The 14205-nt window shown below is 31.0% G+C and overlaps 1 protein-coding gene across 9 annotated transcripts in view; it reads left to right on the forward strand.

The window, feature by feature from the left end:
• Nucleotides 1–14205, forward strand: part of RBM33 (RNA binding motif protein 33) — a 168479-nt gene that overhangs the window by 70908 nt on the left and 83366 nt on the right. For all 9 annotated transcript variants that reach the window (XM_031939523.1, XM_031939520.1, XM_031939521.1 and 6 more), the window contains one exon: nucleotides 2977–3035. In XM_031939523.1, coding sequence (XP_031795383.1) covers nucleotides 2977–3035 — 59 coding nt within the window. The remainder of the gene's footprint in view (nucleotides 1–2976; nucleotides 3036–14205) is intronic.

Here is a 14205-nt window from a genome sequence, read left to right on the forward strand (position 1 = left end):
GGAGACTTAGTACCTGGAATTTGATTCTGGGTTTTACCTCATTTTTTCTTTATTCATTGGTCTGCTCTGTTCTCTATTAAACCCTTATGGGTTATATGGATCTATATATCTGTGCTGATTTTCCTTAAATTTAAGAATTTTTATTGAGACAACTTGCCTCCTCCTCTTCACTTTACCTTTAGAGTCTTTTAAAATTACCTTTTCTAGGCATACTATATTACAGTTAAGTTGGTACAGTGATTTTTCACATAAATAACTCACCCTTTCCTTTTCCTTTCAGGAATGTCCAGTATCCCATTCTCCTCCCAAATTCCTACCCTATAAAAGCTCACTTCCTTAATGAAACCTCCTCTCATTACTTTATCCTCCCACCTCCACCAATAATGATTTCATTTCTACTTCAAGTTGACATTTTGTATATGGCTCTTCATGCACTTAGATGACCAACTTTATTTCTGTATTTTTTTTTAACCACTGTGATTGAAAGTAGAATGTTTAGATTTTACCTAGTGCTTAGCATATTGTTTTGTACAACAAAAGTTTTGCTTTTATTTTTGTTTTTGCCAAGGCAATTGGGGTTTAGTGACTTGCCCAGGGTCACACAGCTAGGAAGTGGTAAGTGTCTGAGACCAGATTGTGATCCATACTCAGTTCCCACAGTCCTCTTTCTGGGTGCAGAGGGCTCTCTTCATTACACCCTACACACATTTTTAAAGCAAAAGTTAGATGACCACATGGGCATGTTGGAGAGGGGATTCTTTTTTTTTTTTTTTTTTTTTAATTTAATAGCCTTTTATTTACAGGATATATACATGGGTAACTTTATAGCATTAACAATTGCCAAACCTCTTGTTCCAATTTTTCACCTCTTACCCCCCCACCCCCTCCCCTAAATGGCAGGATGACCAGTAGATGTTAAATATATTAAAATATAACTTAGATACACAATAAGTATACATGACCAAAACATTATTTTGCTGTACAAAAAGAATCAGACTCTGAATTATTGTACAATTAGCTTGTGAAGGAAATCAAAAATGCAGGTGTGCATAAATATAGGGATTGGGAATTCAATGTAATGGTTTTTAGTCATCTCCCAGAGTTCTTTTTCTGGGTATAGCTAGTTCAGTTCATTACTGCTCCATTAGAAATGATTTGGTTGATCTTGTTGCTGAGGATGGCCTGATCCATCAGAACTGGTCATCATCTAGTATTGTTGTTGAAGTATATAATGATCTCCTGGTCCTGCTCATTTCACTCAGCATCAGTTCGTGTAATTCTCTCCAGGCCTTTCTGAAATCATCCTGTTGGTCATTTCTTACAGAAACAGTAATATTCCATAATTTTCATATACCACAATTTATTCAGCCATTCTCCAACTGATGGACATCCATTCAGTTTCCAGTTTCTAGCCACTACAAAAAGGGCTGCCACAAACATTCGTGCACATACAGGTCCCTTTCCCTTCTTTATAATCGGAGAGGGGATTCTTAATGTTCCAGATGACCTCTGAGATTCTTTTTAGCTGAGATTTCTGATTTTATGAATTGATCTTTTATTTCCTGATATCTTTATAATTGTTTTCACTTTCTTTGTTTTCTTTCTTCAACTAGATTTCATGTTCCTTAAAGACATTATTTTCTTTACTGATCCTTGATCCAATGCCTCAGATAGAGTGTTGTTATTAGTTTTTACTCAGATCCTACTTAATGATCCATTGAAGTTTTTTTGGCAAGGGTACTGGTGGTTGGTTAGCCATTTCCTTTTCCAACTCATTTTCCAGGTAAAGAAGTTAAGATAAACAGACTTAAGTGACTTTTCCATGATCATACAGCTAACAAGTTTCTCAAGTCACATTTGAGTCAGGAAGATGAGTCTTCCTGAGTCCAGGTTTGGGTGCTCTGTCTACTATGCCACTTAGCTGCCCTCAGATAGAGTACACACATATTAAAAAGGCTATTTAGTTAGTTAGGTAAAAGAGAAAAGAAAAAGATATTCCAGATTAACCTACTGACATTAAAATTCAGAGTTCTGCATGTTACTTTCTTGTGAGAAATGACCCTCCTGCCCTCTCCTCCACTCTTCTGCCACTCCTATCCTCTTAAGTTTTTTTCTGGCAGCAAATCTTGTTTTAACAGGAGGGAGCCTTTTTGAGTCAGACTCTCAAAGACAGGCTTAAGTAGTCTAGTAGCTCTTTTAAGTTTGAACTATGGAACCTTTTTGATAGGTAAGAAATATAATGTGCTGAATTCCCTAAGTAATTTATGTGGGGAGGTCATTTATTTAAAAATTAAATTTTTTCCTCTAATACCTTTAATCATTATATTCTAAAGATTTATTTTTTCTTAATTTTCTGGTGTCTCCAAATAATACTACTACTTTTTGGTTGAAATTTTAGACTAGAACTTGTTAGCAAAATTTCTTTTGTTATTGGATTTTGCTTTGTTTTCATAAAAAAGATTTAACAAATTTTAAGTATAGTATGTAATCCATTTGGTATCAATTTATATTAGTCTATTTTTAAATGGAGTAAAATATATGATACTTTAGGCTTCCATATAAAAATCATTTCTATTGTAATTTTGTTTCCTTTTTCCTCTCTGATTAATAAAGTTACTTGTACTTAGATTTTGGGTGACTGGGAGCACCAGAATTAGAGATTCTTTTAGGTTCTTTTATCTTTACTTATTTCAAAAAATAGACATGAAATGACTCATCTCTGGGGAAAAAAAATGTAATCTATAAGTATTTGACTAGTGAAATCTAAATTTCTTAGTGTTTTGAAATATGAAATATGTTTGGTAGGCATTAAAAAAAAATACAGGGATGTATGTGGGGGGGGAGATGGGGCAGCTCAAAAATTTGGCCTAAGTCTCAACTTTTTAGCTGTTTAGTAAATTGTATTATTCCTTTTTCAGATAGCTACCATTGTTAACCAAAACAAATTCTTAATGAAAGGTGTTTTTCTTCTTTTAGTGCCGTTGTTACCAGTACCCAGCCAGCCCAGACCTGCTGTAGGACCCCAGAGATTCCCAGTGAGTAGCAGCTGGTACTTCTGCTGTGATATGGATAAGCATACATTTGCAAAGAAATATTAATATAGCAAATAAAAGTGACTCCAGCTAAATATAATTTTAAGGATTTGTAAATATTGACAATAATCTGTGCAGTTGAAAATGTTTGTTAAAAGCTTAAGGTCAATGGATTTTTGAGAGCAGAATTAATTTTGTTTAACTGTAAAATTGTTGGATCAGAGTCACCAGTGGGAAGTTCAAACGCATTTTAGTTTAAAGAATATGGATTTTTATTTTATTATTGCCTTCTTGTATTAAGTGCAAAGATCCTTCCATTATTAAAGGTTGTCGTGTATGTGGAACTTAAGAAATTGTTTTTCTGGAACAACAACAAAATAAGATGCCCAGTCACGTGATTTAATGACATTAAAAAAAATAATTTTAAAAATACATTTCAGAACTATTCCATATCTTCTTTCACTTTATTGACTTAAATGGTTTGTTGGAAAAAATATTTCCTTGAGTTTGTTGTATAGGGTTTTATAAAGCTTTTATTATAATTGTAATTATGAGTTTATAACAAGTAAAAATATGTAGATACATGGTTATGTTGAACAGAAAGAAATCCTAAAATATAAATATTGGTCTTTTAAATAAATAGTTAAATTGTAAACGTCCACAGAAAAAGAAAATAACTTTACTCCTGTCTGTAAGTATAATATATCAAAAAAGGGTGCAGCTGTCTAGTACTTTTAAACCCATAAAGTGCTATGTAAATATGAGCTATTATTTAAGAATACTTGTGATTATTTTATTTTTTATTCTTTTTATTTACTATTAATATTACTCAAATAATCACTCTTGGTGATTTAGAGAATTGTTTTATCAACCAGTGGGCTATATGATTGGAGTAAATATTTCTATAATTTAAATTGCAGATTATATTTCTTCTGAGGAATAGGTTTGAAAGCTAGTTTATTGAAAAGCAGAAATATTTTGAGTATTTCTAAATACAAGTATTTCTGTATGAAAAAGCTTAAGGTTTGTATCAAAACTATTATTGAATTAGTTTTCATGTTTATTTCATTCTCATTACAGCAATAACATGATATAAGCTAAAATTAAAAATGAACAAGAAATTCTAAATGGAATAAACATGTCAATTTTGTAATTGATATTCTTGTAAAAAACGTATTTATAACAACTATAAAATTAGAATAGTCACTTTCAGTTTTGAAAATATGCAGTTTTTCCAACTGTACTTGAATAAATTTACATGATAAATTGGAGGAAAAAAGTTCAGATACAGCTTTATAGTACAATATAGTTAATTACATTTTGTGAGACATTTGGCTTTTCTTTAATTTATTGTATTCTGAATATGAAAATTTTTTTCTTCTAAAAAAGCACTCTCAGAAATGATTTTTAATATTTTCCTGTATTAGGATGTACTTCCCTAGTGATTTAGAAAATTGAGTGATAATACATTATAGCTTTTATTTGGAGATATTTAGTAATATTTAGGAGGTATTACCTATCCTAACTTTGATCTCTTAAGCATGGAAACCGGTCTTCAGGTTAAGTCAGGCTCTCCTTACCTCAGTTGCATATTTTTTTAAACAAAAGTAATTAAATCTGATATCTGTTTCAATGTATTGAAGATGAAATATTTTCAAAATGACATTCAGAATATTGTGTGAAAGGAAAAATACTTTTATTATGGTTATGAAACTCCACTTTTTTATAATGTTTTCAATTTGTCTTTTTTGGGTTACATTCATTTACTTTCTACTACTAAACTTGATTAGATTGATATTATGAATCCTAGTTTACAATATTTTAAAGATATTTTTAAATCAATGTGTAGCTTCAAATAAAGTGAAATTAGTTACATAAAATTAACTCCCTTGGGAAATGAAATTATAGAGAATTGATATCTCACAGTTGGGTATGTTTCACTTCACAAAACAAAAAAAGGCCCTTTTATGCAAAGATAAAAATTAGATACACTGAGAAATCAGAGGATAGTTCTTTTGTATCGTTAGATGGTTAGCCTATGTTTAGTCTTTATGACCAGTTAAAACTAGTTTGCCTTATAAAAACATGATTTTGGAGTTACTTTTAACTTAGCTATTGTTCAAAGCATGGCACGCTTATATGCAAAAGCTGCTATCTTGCCTATAGTTAACAAACAGTAAACAGATTGAATTGAGAGGAACAATTGAATTGTTTTTATTGTTATCCTTTAAGTGTTCAAACATGTTCATTATTTTAAGGACCATAAAATAAATGCAAAATTAACATACATTATATTTTAAATATAGGTATATGTTTAACATTTGTTGTTTTAATAACAATTATTTTAAAATAAGTGAATATCACAAAATAACGTATGTAATTATAGTAGCTTTCTTTTTTTAAAAAGGATATATCCTAAGATTATAATGTGGAACATTATTTTGATAATTACTGTAAAATTATCAGTATACATCATGAACAGTAACTTCTAGTAATAAGAATGAATTTTTATTATTCACTTATATTCATTTGAAGGAGAAAAGGAATTGAGATTGAGGAGTCATTTTGACATAATGTATGTACTCTTCTGGTCTTGGAATGCAGGATACTTGGTTTCAAGGAATGACAGACAAATTTGCTCGTAAGATCATGAGTAAATCACTTAACTTTTTTAAATCTATAAATGAAGATAATATTTTCACAATTTTTCATCAGGGTAGTTGAAAAGGAAAATACTTTATAAGCTTTTCTTAGCCTTTTTTGTCTTATGGAACTATTTGATAGTCTCATGAAGCATCTGGATTTATCAGAATAATGCTCTTGAATGTATATATAAAATAAAATACATTGGATTGTATAGGGAACTAATTATGTTGAAATAAGTTATCAAAATACAAAGAAAGAAAGTTCATAGACCTTTATACAAGGACCTTTGTAGTAAATCACTATTTCAAATTTAGAGGAGGAGTTTATTATTCCATCAGTGTTATCATTTGTGCTTGTGTTTATGCTGTTTACTTAGGAATAGCTACCATTGAAGTTAAACGTGTAAGTTTATTTAAAATAATTTGGAATATTAAAACCAGATTCTGTTTTAGTTCTGTTGACCATAAAACTGAATTGTATGAAAATTTTTAATAGAAATTTAGGAGTTTGAATAAATATGCTTTAGAAATGCTTTCTAAGTGGTCTGAAAGAACAAAATTATATTTGAGAAATGAATGTCTAGAGATCATGGGAATTTTCTTTATCAGAGCTTTGTGCTTCTGCTGGAATTTTATTAGGACTTTCCCATATTCTGTTCTGGGACTGTAACATTTAAAGGATTCAGAGACTCAAATATTTTCTTACTTATACACATACTTTTATTCTGAGTAGATGCATATTTAAATAACCATGACCAGAAGGACCTAGGACAACCTAACATTTTGCACAAAATAAATGGACTAAGAGAACAGAAGCACCCCCCTTGTGCTCTTATCTTTTTGTCTATCATTTAATGTTTTCAAACATACTATCTGGGAATTGAATCTTTTTGGGACAGTAGATGTACTTCAGTTATTTAAATAACAGATTCTTAACATGGCTGATTGGCTTAGGCAGCTAGCATATACCCCTGGGGGTTAAAATGTGCTCTATCAGCCACTTAGGCTTTGAAATCTCATTTCCCAGACCCGTTTTATATTTTGCTAATTATTTTGAATTGCCTTAACATTAGTAAACATCTATTTTCATTTCTTTGTGAGTTTTGTTTTCATTTCCAAGGAGCTTTCTTTGTTTTAAACAAAATAATAAATTTATAAATTCAGGTTTTTCCATCTATTTTATTAACTATCATTTTTTTTCTTATTAAAACTTAGTTCCCTTCTTTCCTATTATTGTTACATCTTTGAGCAAAGGTTATATTAAAACTTGCTACTTGAAACTATCATAAAAATAGCTTCATCATAGTAAAGGTTTACAAAGTAGCATTTTAAGTTTTGAGTTCTTAAATTAACTCTTGTTCCCTTTATATTGCTTACAAATAGTAAAGTCTCATGATTTTAAATGATGATGTTTTAAAGCATCTTGGCTATCATCTTTTAATATCTTTTCATTTCATTGATTATCCTTTGAAAACCAGTGATCCAGTTGAAAATAAAAAAAAAAAATTGGCCAGTGGCCCAGTTAAAGATAAAAAAAAATTAGCCACTGAAAAGTGTCAGAATGGTGTGCTTGTTTAAAACACTGAAATATTAGATATAGGAATGATGCTATCGTGCATTTGATTTTTAAGTTATTCTGTTTGGCTTTGGCCTTACTATTTCTAATAGTACCATTAAATGAAATTTTCTATTTACTATGTAGCAGTAGCAAATCACAGGTAGTTTTTAATGTATTTTGTTTTCATTTAGCAGGGTACATGGTATCAGGTGGTGCTGATTGACATTCTTTGGATTGTGCTTTATACGGCATTTCATGCAAATCATGTTTGAATGAGACTGCTGCATCAAATTACATTTCTTTCAGATTATGGTCTTTGCAGATGTGAATTGAGGATGTATTATAGTGAGAAAAAAAATGCTTTCTTTTGGAACACTTGGTGTTTTCACTACTTGTCTGCAAAGCCCAATAATTATAGTATTAAAGACAACGAAGGAATGATGGGCGTTTTTTTCCTATCTGAAGTATAAGTAGTAGTAAGCAGATGTAGTATGAGATCCCCTCCAGCTGTCAGATATTGTCAGGCTGGCATGGAAGGAATGCAGTTTAAAATGCAGGTGACATAATGCCCAACATCCTCCATTTGCTAGTGGGTTTCTGATTAATCACGATTACCATATATTATCATACCATCAAATTTAATCATATCAATGAATTCCCATCTGCAGCAAGAACAGCAGCAGCTAAACACTATGGTAACAGCTATTAAATAAGATGGTTTCTAAAATTCACTAACCCTTTAACTTTACTTGCTGTTTTACGGGAATACCTTGCCCCATGATTCATATCAAGAAAAAGAATAACTCATTTCCTTAGTAACCCAAAAAAATTAATATGCTTTTATAATGTATTAGCCCAGTTGCTTGTAAGGTAATATTAGAACTCTTAAGTTCTGATTTTAAAATTATATTCTTAGAATAAGGTTTTGTATTATAGCTTTAATCTTTAGCTTAACACTACATAATTGTAAAATTTGAAATTGGAAGGATTGAGTGAGAGTTTACTCTAATCCATACACAAAAAGAATTCTCGCTATAACATGCCCCACAAGTAGTAGGCATGCTATGTTTAAATAAACATTTATAATAACCTGTGAAAATATTTAAGGTTTATATAAAATAAGTAATAAATTACAAATACTCTGTGCTCAAAGTACCTAAAGTACTATCCAAGTATCATCAAAATATGCATATTGATTATGTATAAATATGGGTATTGATCAGAAATCTCATAGATTTTTAAAGCAAGTTTACAGCACTGTACAAAGAAAATTACATAATGTTTTTAACCCAGGTAATTATTGTTATTAAATGCACAACTTATATCAGTCAATCATGTTACTGATTTATAATTATTTAAAAGATAATTAGAGAAATATAGCTAATTAAATATGCTGAAGGCTTTTCATTTTATATAAACAAAAGCAGCTTTTCTTCCTTTTCCACCCAATGGGCAATATTTAGAATATCTTAAAAGCATCTATTATATAACAGTTTATTAATTTTAGTCCAAATGTGACTTCTTTCTTTATCGAATCTTTCGTAAAGAAAAAAAAAAGTAAAAAACATTCATCTAAACATAGTTCAGAGGTTTCCAAACATTTTGTAGTCATGAAATGGACTATGTTTATTGAATACCTTTTAGTTGTGTCTTTTGTCTTCATATCATAGTCATCTCCCTTCCTACCTCCCAAATTGAAATTGTTTCTGGAAACAAAGAAAAACAATTAAGCAAACCCCTTCAATTTATCATATATATATATACACACACACACACACACACACACACACACGCGCACTATTTTCTCATTTTTCTGTTGTGAGAAGGAATGTACATTTCACTATATATTTCCTGGCACCTTCAGTGGTTTTCCTACTATTTATTGTGCATCTTTCTTCTAACTGTGATCTTTTAATTTGCATTGTTGTCATGTTATTTATGCTCTTAATTCTCCTGAAGTTGGGTAATGAATAGAGATCTGGTCTTAGAGTTAGAAGGCCCTGAGTTTAAGTTCAGTCTCTGACACTTGCTGGCCATGTCAGCTTGGGTACATCATTTAACCATTCAGTATCCTACCAATAAAATCTTCATCAACAGAGGTTGTTTCCTGATCTAAAAATTCTGTATACCAGTTGTACCTGAAGTGCAGGTAGTGCCCCATCTCTTGTTTCTCTGTACATCAGTTTATATATTTTTTCCCACGTTTTTCTGAAATCTTAATCATCATGTCTTATTACTCAATACTAATCCATTATATTAATATATAGTAGTCTTTTCAGCCATTCCTCAGATGATGAGCATCAACTTTATTCCAGTTGCTTAATATATCAAAGAATTCTGCTTTTTTAGTAATATTGTACATATCAGAACTTCACTTTTCTTTTGATTTCTTTGAGGTATTGTACCTGTAATGGGAATGCTGAATTAAAATGTACACAAATAGTTTGTCATAATTCAAAATTTATATCCATTACAGTTAGGCAAATTCATAGTAACTAATAATATAATAGTGTTTTTATCTTTTCTCAGTCCTGCTGCCTTTAGTGTCTCTGGTGGTTGGTTGCTTTGTTTGGTTTTTGAAGTAATTGTTGTTGGATTTTGTTTTGGGATGGGTTTTTTCATTCCTGGTCATTTTTGAAAAATCCTGGCCTAGAAAGTCATACCTTCTTTAATGAAAAGCTGACTTTATTTACTTCAACTATTGGTTTAGTTATTCAGGTAGTAGATTAAATATTTTTAGTCATCAGTAACTTCCCATTTTCTTGCCTTGTTGTCCAGTTGACTTACCTGTCATAACAGTTGCATATATATTTCCAAACACATTGAAATTTTTGCAGATTATCACAAAAATATACATACATACATAACTCTAAAGCAAAAACTACACAAACTAAAAATTAGCAAGAATTCTGATGATAAAATGTGGTTTCTTGTTTTTTAACTATAACTAATCATATTTCTCTCCACATGATAATCTGGTGATTCATGTTAGAAATATTGCCACATTCTGTATAAAAATTATGGTCGATACTTTATTCAAGGTTGTATAGGGAAGGATTAGTGCTTTCTTATCTTGAGCGGAATTACTAAGGAAGGAACATGCATGGGAGTTCATTTTTGGTACAGTTTCTGGATTGGATTTAGAAGTTTTATATATGATATGTATATACATATTTTGTATATGATATGTAAAGATATGTATCTTTCTCCAATTGGCGTGCATAGTACTTCTATTTTAGAGCTATTTATGTGAGCTGATGTTTTATTTTGTATTATGGAAGGAAGTAATAAGCTTCAAAACTCAAATTGGTGAAGCACCAAAATATGTAATTATTTGGGATTTTTTTTTAGGGGAAGATGTTGATAAAAATTGAATTTTAATATCTATGTGTAGTGTGGAAATGGCCTAGAATTCTCAAAAGCAGCACTGAGTTCTGCAGGTCAGAGTAAACTTGAATATATCTGTAGATTTATGTACTTGTATCTTTCCTGAGAATTAGCCCAGTGAAGTTGGCAGAGGTTCATTGCTAGATTACTGGATGTCACATCATAGGTTTTGGGTTACCCAATAACTAATGGTACTATGTCTTGGTACTATGTGAAGGGCTTAAGGATACAGAAAAAGGCAGATCACAGTGCCTGCTCTCAAGTAACAACATACCAACAACTATGTACCAAAAAATTATATTCAAAATAAATTGGAAATAATTAGTAGAGGGGAGGAACTAGAATTTAAAAGATTGGTAAAGGCATCCTGTAGAAGAGTAGATTTTAGCCGAGACTTGAAGGAAGCCAGTGAAGCCAGAAGGCAGATATGAAGAGGGGTGGCACTTCATTTTACGAACATTGTTTTGGTAGCTCAAGATGAATTAGAGTGAGAAGAGACTTGAGGCTGGCTGACCCACCAGCCAGGCTACTGCACTAGTCCAGGGATGATGTGATGAGGCCTGTACCTGGATGGTGGCAGTGTCAGAGGAAAGAAGGGCCTAAGTTGGAGATGGTAGTAAGTTGTCATCTTATATCAGTGGACAAAGTGGCTACAGAGTTAAAATCACTGATCTTTTTTAAATATTAAAGACTGACCTTTCTTTTCTTATAGAAGATTTAAAGAGAACCTTGTAGTCTTTTCTGACTCTACAAACTGCTTTGCTAGCTACCTCTGCTTTTTTTCCCCTCTCTTCTAGTAAAAATGGAATTTAAAATTGGTTAATTTTGAACTTAACATTATCTCCTATGTCAAGTCAAATTCTCTTTTTTGAAATAGGCATTGTATGTACAAGCTACTTAGTAATGGCATAAAACCTTTAGTTTCTATAATCCTGAAAATAAGTAGAATTTTCTAAAACTTCAAATAGTTTTTATATTTCTATTTATTGTAGTGGGTGTTATGGAAATGTGTATTTTTAATGAAGACTATCTGAAGACTGGATTAATTATAAACTGTACTTTAGCGAAATGGCTAGAAGTAAGATTATATCTGATATTTTGAATCTTAATTGTATTAGAAATTTGTGGCTAGAATAAAATTGCTTAAGCATTGAATATCAGTTTTAGCATGTATGAAATAAGCTGTCGTTGAAAAGCATATACGTATAACACTTAAATGAAAACAAAGATGACTTTGTGTATTTGCTAGCCAGTACTTTCCTGTCATCAAGAAACATTTCAGTCCTTAGTAGAGCCCTTATAAGAGTTGGGAGCCTGTGGTATCAGTATTGTGCTCATTTATGAACTGTCAATTCACTTTACAATTTTAGTTATAGTGTGAAGACTAAGATTGGCTGATACCTATTTATTTTTAAGTTTCTAGAACTATTCCATATACAGCTTTCTTCTTGCCTTATGAGTTGCAAAATATCTTCCAAAATAGGTTTTTAGGGAAAGATTTTTAAAAAAGCAAAAACTGTGGTCAGTGTTGAAATAAGAGGATTAACATCTTGTGAAAGATTGTGATAAGTTTTAATTGTGTCATAGGTTACAGGGATCATTATTCTTTGCATTTAAACCATATAATCAGTATTAACTGAGTGGCCCTACTTAACTGTGGAAGGGTTTTTTATATAGCACTTTGCATTTTAAGTTAGATTAATAAATGAAAACATGTTGTAGAGGAAGGCTGTAATTTATTGAAAGATTCATGAAGTTTCAATGACATTGTTAAGGTATTTAATTAGTCTTATGAAAGTGTACAGAGTGACCCTTTCAGGCAGGCTGATAAGTCATATAATAGCCTTTAGATCCTCTTTATGCCTTGTATTATAAGATTAACTTTGTGCTAAGCAATTTATGCAGAGTTTTCGTCTTTTTTGGTGGGGGGGGGGGGTTGGCAACCAAAGTTATCAGCATCCTATGAATAGATTATTACAGATAAAATCATGTAATTAACAAGAGATGTAGAAAAGTAAAAGTACAATTTGTATAGGAATTATATGAGAGAATGTTAATTTCTTAACTAGGAAGGATATTTAAAGGGATAAAAAGAAAATACAAAATAATACAATTTTTTGAAAGGATTAAAGTAGCCATATCTTATGTTCTGTTAGGAGACAGGATTGCTTAAGTGTATAAAAGTCATGTTGAAGGAAGGATTTGTGACTATGTGATGAATTATGGAAAATAACCACATTATAGTTTTGGTAGAAATAATTATCAAATAATATCAAATAATAAATATCAAATTCTATGTAGTTATGTCTCACACATTAAAAAAGAAAAGTTAATGAAGATTACATTTTGACTAGTCTTTAGATTGCTAATCTTTCACTTTTTAACATAAAGACAAGTTTGCCATAGTAAATTTGTAAATAATGTTAGGATAAAAAGCTCTGAACAGAGTTGGAAAAAAAATGGTTCCTAATCCTGTATCTGCCACTTAATAGCTGTATAACCAGGGCATTCTTCACTCTCTTTAGCCTTTCTTGAAGATTTTATCAGCTTCCAAGTGTTCAGTTATCATAGATTTTATAGATGCATGTCTGATATTCCTGAATTTTAATTTCAACATTGGAAATCTTAACTGGGATTTCTATTGGACTTCTCAAATAGAGTATGCCTAAAAGGGAACTTTATATTCCCTCTTCTATCTATGCCTCTCCAAAACTTCTCTGATTCTTTTGAAAATACCTCCAGTCTTCCAGGCAACCAGTCTTAGAACCATCTATGGCTCTTTACTTTCCTCCCCTACTATATCTTGTTAATTCTTTCTCCACAAGATCTCTAGAATTCAATTCTTTTTCTCTATTCATGTGACTACTACCCTAATTCAGGCCCTCTTCACCTCTTTTCATCTAATCAGTCCCTTAATTAGTTTCTTTGCATATAGTCCCCTTCCTAATTTGTCTTCCCCACAACTACCAAAACAATATTCTTAAAGGGGTGCCAAAACACAAATTCCTCATTCGAGTACTTAAAACCATTCTGGATAATATACTATTATCTTAAGTTTTCTCCAGAGTGATTTATTTGTATACTTTGCCATCTATCCTGCAAAGCCATTTCTTTATAAAGTCATGAACTTCTGAAATCCTGTGTCCTTTTGGGAAATCTTTCCATATTAATCAGATAACTGTTTAATTTAACCCATCTAGTCTGGACCTGAAATCCCAATGGTTATTGTTTTTGATTTCCATCTGATTTTATAGTTACTTAACTGCACTTTTAATAAGTACAGTTCTTTGTGTATATAGTCATTCAATGTAATGCTAAAGTAATAAGACAGCAAACACTAATATTATTATGTTACTAATATTTGTACTATAAAAGCTTTAAATTTATGTAATTTAAAGTTTTTTATTCTGTTAAAAATGTATATTATTGACTGTACTCTGTTCACATTTCAGATTATAAATTTATAGAAGTCAGGTTTTATTCTGTAATTCTCTTGGTATGATACCCAGCTTACTTCCAGATTAACTGCCAATTAAAAACTTTCTAGTTTATGTCATTTTTTTCTTTTTATAGGTGCAGAGGA

Source organism: Sarcophilus harrisii, chromosome 5, assembly GCF_902635505.1.
Source record: "Sarcophilus harrisii chromosome 5, mSarHar1.11, whole genome shotgun sequence".
Lineage (NCBI taxonomy): Eukaryota > Metazoa > Chordata > Mammalia > Dasyuromorphia > Dasyuridae > Sarcophilus > Sarcophilus harrisii.